This window comes from Argopecten irradians, chromosome 6 (genome assembly GCF_041381155.1).
Source record: "Argopecten irradians isolate NY chromosome 6, Ai_NY, whole genome shotgun sequence".
NCBI lineage: Eukaryota > Metazoa > Mollusca > Bivalvia > Pectinida > Pectinidae > Argopecten > Argopecten irradians.
This window is the reverse complement of record NC_091139.1, coordinates 9384502-9397206: the sequence shown is the minus strand read 5'-3', so window position 1 is coordinate 9397206 and position 12705 is coordinate 9384502. Positions and strand designations below refer to the sequence as shown.

Below are 12705 nucleotides of genomic sequence, written 5' to 3'. Positions count from 1 at the left end.
AGTGATGGCACAGTTTTTAAACTCGCCGGTAAATTATTCCAAAGCTTAACTTCTTTGCAATGGAGGGATTTTTTTTTAACAATTCAGAGTGCGCTCTAGGTAGGATTAATTTATTTTGTGTCGTTGATCTTAATTAACCCGTATTGAAACATTTCATTGCAAGAAATAAAACAAGTTTTTAAAGATTCCGGTGCCAGATCATTTAATAACCTATAAACTAGTACACATGTATGATACATAATTCTATATTCGATAAGAAGAGAATCAGTATCTTTAAACAGCTCTTTGCTTGGAGTCAAAGTTGATTTGTTCAAAATAAATCTAAGTGCTCGTTTTTGAATTTTAGTAATTACAGTTTTGTGTTCCTGGGTCAAGCCATTTCCCCATACAACAGCAGCATAGTCCATTATTGGGAGAATATATGCATTTTAATAAATTTTTGGCATCGACATTCAAATATCTAGACATTCTACGCAGTAAAGCAACTGCCGTGGCTAGTTTTATAAAACTTGTTTTACTTGTTCTACCGACCCAAGTGAGGTTTTTATTGATGTGTTCATCCAAAGCTTTTGACATGATGTAGAATGTATTTCCTCATTTCTGCATACAATACCATGGGCATATGATCACCCGACTTTTGTTTACTGGAAATTAACATAGATTTGGTCTTCCATTGATTTAGTTTCATGTTATTATTTGTACACATTTTACAATTTGATTCAAGTTTTCTTGGAGTTGACATGTAACACTAGTATAATCAATACCCTTTACATGCATAGTACTGTCATCTGCATACATATTTATTTGACAATTTTTCACATATAGCGGCAGATCATTTACAAAAATTATAAACAATAAAGGATCCAGTATTGATCCTTGTGGAACTCCCGATTTTATGAATTCAGGTGATGAGGAGCTATTTCTATACTGAACTTTTTTTTAACTCTGTCACATAAGTATGAAGCTAACCAACTAATACCTGACGGTGAAATATTTAAACATTTTAACTTGTGAAGAAGTATATTATGATCTACTAAGTCAAAAGCCTTCCTAAAATCTACAAATATTGCTCCTACCATTTCGTTTTTATCTATGCAATCAATCCATCTATCGATGAAATAGGCTAGAGCTGTCTGACATGAATGTTTAGCCCTAAAACCTGACTGTACAGCATGTAAAAGTTTGTATTTTACAAGATGTTTATAAAGATAATTTATAACATGTTTTTTCAAATATTTTTGAAAAAGTTGGTAATATAGATATAGGTCTGTAATGATCAAGATTGTCTTTTTCGCCACCCTTTTGTAATGGTGTCATTCTTGCCTCTTTAAGAGACGATGGAAAACGAGACTTTGATAAACTTAAATTTATAATGTAAGTCAAATAGGGAGTAACAATAACGTTACATAATTTTATAACCCTTGGGCCTATTCCATCAATACCAGTTGATTTTGTTTCATCAAGCTTTTTAATGTATGGCTCAACTTCCTCTAATTTTAAGTAAGGAATGCAGAAATGCATACATGAATACATGTACATTGATATGCGAAATAAAACTGTAATCTATAAAATGTCTATATAAAAGAGGCATCTATATTGAAGCGAAATTAAAAAGCCTATTGATATGTTAGTTTTTTATCATAATATTACCGACATAAAAAGTACTATTTAAATCTCTGCTAAATATCTACATGTAACTGGTGGAATTTGCGCGAAAATGAAGGGGAAAGTGAAATAATATTCTTACATTGTATTATCACTTTTGGGTTCTAATTGATATACATTTACATTATGTACATGTATGTAATCAGTCAATCAGGTAAAAGCGTTTCTTTAATTTGACATTAATCCCATCAAAGCGTACACGTATAGATGTACATACATGTACGTATGTAGATCCACTGTGTACATGCACAAATTAATGTACTTTTACATTAATCCAGAAAAATATTTCCACTTTGCCGAAAATAATTCGCTTCGCCAATTATTGAAATGAAAATAATTTCATCATATATCTGTTTCCGTGGTTTTTTTTTTCACAATGAGCAATTAGTAGTTTTTCCAACATACAAATATATATACTGTACAAGGGTCTACATTGTTCATGTACATGTACATGAAAATACACGTGCAATGTACACCATGGCCGGATTTCCCCTCTCCCCTTCCTCATAGCATGCCTAGACCTCTTTAGAAATCCGCGTTTGAGTGATCGCTACTTTTAGTAATCAGTATAAGGTTTTTTTTCTAGCTTTTCCTTCAACCAGAAAACCGGAAAATTCTGGATATAGAAAAACTTTGGTTCCGAAAGTTAGTATACCACATCCGGTTAAATGTCAGTGAAATCGAAACGAGGAATGTTAGACAGCGAGTAAATGTTAAATGCATTTCTTCATTAATGAGAACTTCGCAGGACTGTGCACGTATAGGTACGTACATAAACGGAATACAAGAGAAAGAATATTCTCATTCATTCTAAAATGAATACAGAAATAGTCGCAAAATAATCTAATATAGGACTTCCGGTTTCGGTCAAAACATTTATTCAGAAACATGTTGGTTTATTAGACGGATTCGTATCTGTCTGTAGTATGTGTAAACATTAAACTGTAGCAATTTACATAATTTTCACCAGAAAGTCATAATGTATTTTGATGAAATTCCTCTTGATCGTCAACGTTTGCATGGGTTTCACTGTTTCAAAACGAACAGTACATTGAACATACAAATTAAAATGGGGATATGAAAACCAAATGTACATGTAAACTGTACCAGGGCTGCAACAAGGGAACTTTATCGAATTTTCGCTAGTAAATCTTGTAAGTTGCATTTGTCTTTAGTCTTTTATGAAATATAAGGACAAAATTATACAAAAATGCCAGATGACCCTTCCATGGACTCGTGTATTTTTAGCTGATCAATTAGAGGTAATTGCAGTAAAATTTGTCGAGAGAATTTTGATAATAACTTATCCGTAAGAAAATGTTTCTCAATATTTTTTTTAATTTTTTTTTGCTCGCATCTCATCGGCGTCAGCGTTGGAAATCCCAGGTTAAGGTTTTGGTGCAAGAGTAGAAAAATTGTTATCTGTAACAACTGACATAAATTTCTTAATCAATATCAGGGGCGTAGGAAGCGGGGGATAATTGCCCTCCTCCCCCTGTTCCCAAGGACGGGGGGGGGAGGGGCAAACATGTCTTTTTGTCCCCCCCTCCCCATTTTTGCCAAGTGAAATGTTCTAAAATGCACATTCTTCATTTTAGAAAATTTTCCGCTGCGCAGCGCGTTTCCTAAAACATCCATGGTATATAAGCACATTATGTTTAAACCTTCAATTATGAAAATTCAATACACACGAACTAGAATAAAAATGTCCATCAAGGGATTCTACTATTTCAAAAATTGTTTCTTAAAAGATTAATTTCTTTATATGTCTTAGCAAGACAATTGATTCATTATTATTCTGAGTTACACAACAATGTGCTGATGGTGTGAATTCAGTATGTTCAGATCAAGCAGGGTTGCATAATAGTGAAATATATATGACAGCATTCACAGATATCATTTCTAAAAGCAGATAACCTAAAATCGAAAAATTACCATGTTAAGAACGCTTTAAAATCATCAAAATACATTGTAAAACTCATCTCAGCCATTCTAAATCGTAATTTTTTTCCCGGTGGAGACCTCCGGACCCTGCTAAAATATTAATTAATTTCCTGATAGCAACGCCACTGTCTATAGATGTGTACAAGGATTATATGTAATGATATATGGAAAAAGAATATAAAGTGTATCATATGTGCAGGGCGCTCGTGGGGGGGGGGGTTTACAAAATATTGGGGACCTTTGCCCCCTCCATTACGTTTCATCTTCCTATGCCAGTTAATTTTGGATTATAATTATCTATTATGGCACCTTTTCATTTTCTTCAATATTTTAAACGCCCTGGGCGCTTATTGGGTCGAATAAGGTAAACAAAATTAAATGTCAGAAATAATAAAAATGTTTTTGGCATGGAAAATACCATTAAAATATTTTTTGTAAGGGATGATTTATAGGTGGAAAGGGGAAACAAACAATATTTTAATTTAAGCCCAATCTAGGTCTGTTACTCACATACTTACATACAATCTTTACATGTAATATACAGGTATAATGGATATCACAGTCAGATTTTCACAGAAAATAGTATTAAAAATTAAAATGGCACTCATAAAGCTCTTGGGACATAAATATATGTAAAAATTAAAAACACATCTTAATGAATAAGTGTCTAATATACATATATGCCAATATGATAAAAGAATAAAAAATGACAGATTATATGCTATTATAGCATGTATTTTAAAAATTGATTTTGTTTGATTTATAAACGATAGTTTACTAAAAAGATAAAAGAATAAAAAGTGCTGGGTTTACTAAAATAGATATATTAAGAAGCAAATGAAACAGTAATTATTGAGATACATGTAGATAATGTACCATATATAGTTAAAGATGCTCCACCGCCGACAGAGCATAAATGATATTCATCATTTGAACAATAATTGGTGTTTAATCGTGTATAAGTTTGTCTAATTAACACAAAAAATAATATAAAATAATGTGTTTTGCCTTTGGAGCATGCGCAATCAGTACTTCATTCTATATATGATATAGTGCCACGGATTTTTTTCGGGATGCAATTAATCATTTTTTCATATTTTTAACTTGAAGTAAAATTAAAAGCTCAAACTTTTCAATGGTGGTAATGGTGTAAAGTAAGTAACTTTTGTAATTGAAGAAAAATACTAAATCGTCTACTCCTATTTTTGATAAAGAAAAATTACCAATTGTCAGCGGTAAAGCATCTTTAAAATAAATGTTTGCTATAATATTTTCCTCCCTTGATGACTGTAGCTACAGCTACATTAAAAATTAATAATTCATATCAGATTATATACATTTATACCATTAATTGATTTTTCTTTGTTTTCATACTAATTCTTGCAGTGTTATATTGACCGATTCTTTTTAAAAAATTGAGAATGGCGCAAAATCCCGATGTTATCATGACATCACAATTGTAGAAACATTGACTTTGAATATTGATTTGGAAAAATAATCTCTTGAAAAATCAATGGAATCGTACGTGTAAATGCATTTTGTTTTATCAAGTAATCTGGAAAATTGATTATAAGCATTGATATAACTTTATTTTCTAATTTCATCAGGTTATGAAATAACATGGATTCACACAGTTTGCAAAAATTTCTTTCATACCCCAGTGAAATAAAAAATAGTGACATCAATGTTTGTAAACAAACATGTAAATGATTATCACTGTTACTTGAATAAATTGTCTTTAATATGTAAAAAAAATATCTGATAAATATTCTCTACATTTTGTATGAAATTCATAATTTTCATGAAAATGTTTTTAGAAGAAGCTTAAGTTAATTCTAAGTGAATGTAAAACTTAAAAATAAAATTGACATTATAATTTTGTTTTAAAACTAGACACTTATAATTAAATAAAATGATTTCTAACTGTTTGTCACTTACAAATACTGAACACGTAGTGCAAACCTCTTGAAATTTTTTTCTCACCTTTATCCATTTTTTATTGCAGAAAATGAAGAATGGCTACCTCAGACTTCCAAGAGAATTTCTTTCACTGTCCTATATGCACAGAGAAGTTTAGACATCCCAAGGTTCTTCCTTGTCAGCATACATTTTGTAAAAGCTGCATTCAGGCCTATATCAAACAAGAAGTTTCAAAAACACCCGGGAGACACGGATTTCCGTGTCCTATTTGCCGAACCTTCACTCAGATTAGAAATCCAAGTATTCCGTACGAAAAATGGTCTGATTCTCTGATAACTAACTTTAACCTTATCAACATGATGGAAGCAGTAGAGGGAGGAAAAGAGATGAAATGTTCAATTCATAGTAAAACAATGGAATACTTCTGTAAGGGACACGAGAAAAACATCTGTTCTGATTGTGCCGTCTTTGACCATAGAAGCTGTGAGGTAACAGCTCTCGCTGCAACAAAAAAGCATGAGAAACTTCTTGGAAGTGTTTCGGAATTCCTGCTAGAAGCTTCACAAATGGAAAAGAAAAACTTAGAATCGATCAGTGCTCTGACAGAAAGCAAGAACGCTATGGAGAGGAAAATTATAGAACATTTTGCACAGATGAAAGAGAGAATTGACACTGCAGAGAAGGATCAGATCAATATGCTGCAGTGCAAGTATGATTGTGAGTTAGGTGGCTTAAAGGAAAACCAAGAAAAATGCCAAAACTTGAGTGAAAACTTACAAGCAGCAATGGAAGAACTGCGACAACGAAAGGGAGATTCTTCAACAGATATTGAGAATTGTGAAGAAAACATTTTGGACTTGAAAAGACAATTAGAGAAAACTTTAAAATCAATCAGGGGCAAAGGAGCAATTCATATATCCCTCAGATCTGACATTGATTTGGAAAACCGAATGGAGAAGCTGTCTACTTTGGTGGGAGAGGTAATGGTGAATATTTCAACTGAAGACAATCAACCCATTGGGGCCTCCGGGGGTAAGGGCCCACAACAGCTGCTGGGATTTGGGAACAGATTTCTGGACCAGAATGGCACTATGGAAAATGGTGGTCTGCCACCATCCTATGCTATTGCTGTACAGCAGTTTGGTGGTCCTATGTTAAATATAAACCCTCCTCCTGGAGCACCGGGAGTCGTCCACATGGCTCATCCTGGTTCTGTACCTTCAGCTGCCACGCCACAAATCCTACCCCTGGGGCCATTTGGACCGACATCAAATGCTCCTAAATCACTTATCCAAGTGGCATCGTTCAATGCTAAGAGGCCCAGTGATAAAACCCATTGTTGGCTGACTGGTGCAGCTTTTCTGTCCAATGATAACATTGTTATGGCAGATCGAAATAACAAAAAGGTGAAGCTTTTCTCCAATACATTTTACTGTATTGCTGAGATGGCCATGCAAACCTATCCGTTTGACGTGGCTGAGACATGTACAGGAGAAATTGCAGTGTCTTTGCCGAAACAGAACCGAGTTGGATTCTTCCATCTGGAGACGCTGACACCATGTTCTCATTATATCGACACAGAGCAACCATGTTTGGGAATTACGTCTGGTCATGAGAGACTTTACGTCTGCTGCGACACAACCTGGTCCAAAGTTGGGTGTATACGTGTCTATGACAAGTTCAACCAACTGCTGATTAAAATTGAGAAGGATGACAGGGGCAAAGATATGGTGAGTGTAACGGATTATCTGACAGTGTGTCCGCTCTCCGGAAATCTCTTCTTCAAGCGCGGGGGACTAAGTAAGGAATGTATCCACTGCACTACCAACCAGGGAACCATTCTATGGAAGGCCAAGGTTCCTTCGTGGATGGATGTTCCTGCTGGACTGGCGGTCCTCAACGATGGACTGATAGTTTCTATAGGCAGTCTCAAGTGGATCTCTCCTGGAGGCCAGAAATGGGAGAAACTCATTGACTCGAGTGATGTCGGGGGGCCGTGTGCATTATCTGTCAGCCATGACAAAACAAGGCTTCTTGTTACACAAGCAGACGCAATCTCCAATTGTAAAGAAAATGATGAAGTTCGGATCTTCAACATCCTGTACCAGATTGGTTAACAGGGAAATAGATGATTTTTCACTGATAGGGTTGGATATCGTTACTTGATACCAATATAGTATTGATACTTGTTTTAAAAAATACTGGTACATACCCGTGTTAAAAAGGTACCAATATAGTCTTATCGGTATTTGCAAAAATTTAACACATCATTTATAATTCAAAGTCTGCACAACAACCTGTGCATTAGCAATGTTAAGTCAAATGCAATCTATATGTATATATATATATATACATGTAGTACAACGTTAGGCTACCATTATATTTCTTCAAAAATGTCAGTATATGTATCGTTAAAATACTGGTATCATTGATACTTGTATTGTGTCTTGAAATGCAGCTTCGTTCTATTAAATGGTATCCAACCCTACTCACTGAAGTGTTCTGTTGAAACAAAGATATATAGAACCTTATTCTCATATTTCTCGAGAAATTGATGTGTTTTAGTTGATATTAGAAGATTATGTGTGAAATGAAATTCAAATTTTGATATTATATACTGAATTGTGCAATTAATGAATAACATTTGTTTTGGACAATAGTTGATGAATCTGTTTATCTTTCTGCAATTTATTTCTGGTGACAATTTTGAATGAAATTGTAAAATGTTTAGTACATTTTCATGAAAATCCATCTGCATACATGTATGTAGTGTACATCTATAGTACCGTAAACAGTGCAAGCTATCAATAAAATGGCTTGTAGGGAAACAAACTGTTTTAGGTACTCCACAGTTAATGGCTGCATGGCTTTCGGTGGGATGCAGTGATTTTTTTACTTCTGGTCTATAATTAGGTATAGTAGTTTCTAGCGAGTGTGAAAATATTTAATCCTGACTAGTATTGCTGACATAATTGATATTTCTATTTTAGAAAAGCATGCAATTTAATGTAAATATATAACTATAACCACTAATGTAGTTATCATGGTGTAATTCTATAGTTTAGTAAAATATCATCATTTCCGCATTTGCATATATTAAAGAGTTATAATATTATCAGCCTTAGCTTGCGGGTAGGTATTGATTGTGATTTCATGTGTTTGCGAGGGTTAATGTCATGACGTGAGGTTCACCGACTTCACAATAAATGGATACCTACTCAAAGGGAGGTAACTTTAATTCGTAAAGACGGAATAAGTTTTGTCTACCATTTAAAGGAGTTGGAAAATCTAGACAAAGATTCTAAATTCTCAGGTAGAAATGTCAATATTAAAGCTGATATACATCTGAAAAATATCCTTGATACTCCAGAGCTCGACTGGATTTGCGCTCTTCTTAGAAGAGCTTCCAGAAGCAGAAAAGCTACAAATCGAGTGTCAGGAAGTTATATTCTAGAAGTAGAAGAGCTGGGCAAATCGAGTTAGGCTCTGGGATTACTATAACTAATTACAGACATTATATTCAACCCTGGACTAAATCATTGTAAAGCTGAAAGCAGTTCAAGAAAAAAAATCTGACAAATCTCAGGACTGCAAATTATAAAAGACTTCCTTTGAAGACTACTGAGAGAGCGACGCCCAACTTCAAAGCCACACAGTCAACCACAGTGTACTGTTATATGATTTTTTTGATGTACATCAAAGGACTAAATTGTGTTTTCTGTTCTCTTGCCTCCAGTTTTGCTATGAGATAGTCTATGGGAAGGTTATAACGTCAGTAATAGTAACTCCTGGAGTATTGAGGATGCTGTCAGGGTTGGTGAATTAATACCAAAATGTGTAAGAATATTATTTACTCAATAAGTTTTTAGTATTCAAACTATTATACACCCAATGGACATAGATTTTATAATTTAATATGATATATTCATTTAAATATATATTTTTTTTTCCATATTACAAATACATGTTTTACAACAATTTTCAACTTTATATATCATTTCAGTAGGATGGAAAGGCCTATAATCTTTTTATATTTAAGGATTTACAGGGTGTACAGATGAACATGTATGATAGCTAGATATACACAAATTAATTCTTTACTATACTGAGCATGATAATCTGAAGTTTGATATGCGTGTGGATGTGTGCGATTGCAATTTTGCGATAGAAGTGCTAGAAGTAAAAAAGTATAGTGTGTCACTAACTTTTGGTGTTGTAGTTATCGACTAAAAATGATAATCTATCATCAGTTGGTTATAATCAGGTGACTGATCTGATAACCAGTTTAGATAATCCAGCAATTTATGTAGGATTTTTAAGGCGAGTCCAGAAGACTAATTTTCAAATTTTCATGAGTCCCAGTACAAAGAAATATAGAGGGTTCATAATATTTTTTGGAGTCCCACTGGAAAATCTTAATTCCAGGACGTTTAAAGGTCAGAGTCCCGTAAATCAATTGTAATCATTGGATTTTTATGATCTACTCATTTTACCTGTTATGAAAATATATGAAAACATTACCAATGCAAGGTTTTCCTCCTACCATATTATATTGAGGGAAGGATTAAATTAGGATATGAGTTATTAAATCAGACTATATTTTACCTTTTTTGGGGAGATTTTTTTAATTCAAAATAAGTACCAGGTAATTAATAGAATCGACCGATTAATTGATAATGAAAGTTCTGAATCAATGATTGGATGATTAAGTTCATCTAGTGGTTAATGATTTATGCTGGTCATCAGTACAATATTTAAATATTGCGATATTTACACGTTTTTATTACTTTTTTATGTGCTTTATTAAGTCAAATTCTGATAGTTTTTTTTATTGTGCTCATTAAATAAAAGTAGCTTAATTAGTTTCAGCTCTTATCTCTGCAATATTATACAGATCTTGTTTGAAGTATTCTGTCTTAGCATATTACAGGGTGATCATGAGTAATCTACCCTTGCTGTAAGCCATCAATTTATATTGTGTCAGATTTCAGATTTCAGATTTTATTAATACACTCTGGGCACACCTTTGTGTGCCACAAGAGGTCAATTTATACAAAACATACATGACAAAGCGATAATTATGTCCTTTTCTCTGAAAATATGAAGTTACATTGGCAATTCAAGCATATGGTGTAACAATCAGTACTACATTTTAAGTCCAGATAACTCTGAAATACGCAAATGCAGAATTCTTTCTATTTTACCTAGCTGGCATCTGCTAGTGACTTAGGTTTGTTTCGAGAAATCAGGATAAGTCTCTGCTTGTGAACATTGATTTGTTTCATTCATTTGTTGTGATATTTGCATTTAACTTTTTTCCTTTGACAAGTTTGTACATGCATATGTATATATGTATTGAGGATACTTATCAATAGAATTTGTAAAAATAAGTTACAAACTACGTAATTGTTGTATATCATCCTATTTAACTTGTCTGTGTGATACTGTTTCTGTGATGAACCTGAGAAATCTGTTACCCTATTAAAAATTCCTGTCATTACAGGAGATGTAACAATTTATTTTGTACCAAGATCTAACAATACTTTTTAGATGCCATTTTGTGTTGATTTGAAGGATAACTTTTTAAGTTAATTTTTTGTCGTGTTTTTGATTTTTTTTTTTTTTTGTGGAAATGTTTGATTTTGTAAATATTGCTTGTTTTGTTTTGTTTTGTTTTAATTTTTTTTTAGTTCTTTATACAAAGGTTCTTTAAAATTAAGTTATCTGAAGTAGTGCTGAATTCAACTTGTTATACAGGTACATTTGTACATGTAATTAACTAAATAATTATATATATTCTGTCTTTATATATTATAGACTTACCTCCCTTGTGAGTAGAAAGGTATTCCATTGTGAAGTCATTATTTTGTGAGTGAAATTCATGTCGTTTTCTCTGAAAAGTATGAGGTTATGTTCACAAACACATGACGTCAAAATCAATACCTACACGCAAGTACAGATAACTCTGTAATATGCAAATACAGAATAGTATATAAATTGTATGGATATAGTTTAATATTGATGAGATTGTGTGCCAATTTAATGCTGTTTTCTGACCAAATATGGTGTTTATTTGTAGAATAGAATTGTTTATACTAAATTATATAGCCCTTGAACTATAGGTGGGGCCATATACATGATAAACCTTGTATAAATTCTGTCTTGATGACAGCCTTAGCTATAGATGAGGGCCATTTTATCCTATCTATAAACGTAAGTCATCAGGTGGGCCATTAAAATAAAACTAGCCTAGCTAATAGATCCTAGCCATATACACGAAGGTGATCTGTTATAACAAATAGTCATGTAGCTAGCTATAGATGGGGGCCATAAACATGATAAACTACCCTAGCTATAGGTGGGGCCATATACATGAATAAACTAGCCTAGCGATAGGTGGGACATATACATGAAATATATAGGTGGGCCATGCCATATACATGATAAACCTAGCCTAGCTATAGGTGGGGGGCCATATACATGATAAACTAGCCTAGCTATAGGTGGGGCCATATACATGATAAACTAGCCTAGCTATAGGTGGGGCCATATACATGATAAACTAGCCTAGCTAATAGGTGGGGCCATATACATGATAAACTAGCCTAGCTATAGGTGGGGCCATATACATGATAAACTAGCCTAGCTATAGGTGGGGCCATATACATGATATACTAGCCTAGCTATAGGTGGGGCCATATACATGATAAACTAGCCTAGCTATAGGTGGGGCCATATACATGATATACTAGCCTAGCTATAGGTGGGGCCATATACATGATATATTAGCCTAGCTATAGGTGGGGCCATATACATGATAAACTAGCCTAGCTATAGGTGGGGCCATATACATGATATAAAAGTCTAGCTATAGGTGGGGCCATATACATGATAAACTAGCCTAGCTATAGGTGGGGCCATATACATGATAAACTAGCCTAGCTATAGGTGGGGCCATATAATGTACATGATATAAAAGCCTAGCTATAGGTGGGGCCATATACATGATAAACTAGCCTAGCTATAGGTGGGGCCATATACATGATAAACTAGCCTAGCTAGGTGGGGCCATATACATGATAAACTAGCCTAGCTATAGGTGGGGCCATATACATGATAAACTAGCCTAGCTATAGGTGGGGCCATATACATGATATACTAGCCTAGCTATAGGTG

General features: G+C 33.7%; 1 protein-coding gene across 1 annotated transcript; it reads left to right on the top strand.

Moving 5' to 3' along the window:
• The first annotated feature begins 2309 nt into the window (after positions 1-2309).
• On the top strand, positions 2310-11526 carry LOC138324919 (tripartite motif-containing protein 2-like). The gene is made up of 2 exons (XM_069270167.1): positions 2310-2429; positions 5615-11526. The coding sequence occupies exon 2, from the start codon at positions 5625-5627 to the stop codon at positions 7644-7646; it is 2022 nt and encodes a 673-aa protein (XP_069126268.1). The 5' UTR covers positions 2310-2429; positions 5615-5624; the 3' UTR covers positions 7647-11526.
• The last annotated feature ends 1179 nt before the right edge of the window (positions 11527-12705 follow it).

Excerpts from the sequence above, each read along its gene's own strand:
- LOC138324919 (XM_069270167.1), top strand. The coding sequence starts at position 5,625 with ATGGCTACCTCAGACTTCCAAGAGAATTTCTTTCACTGTCCTATATGC.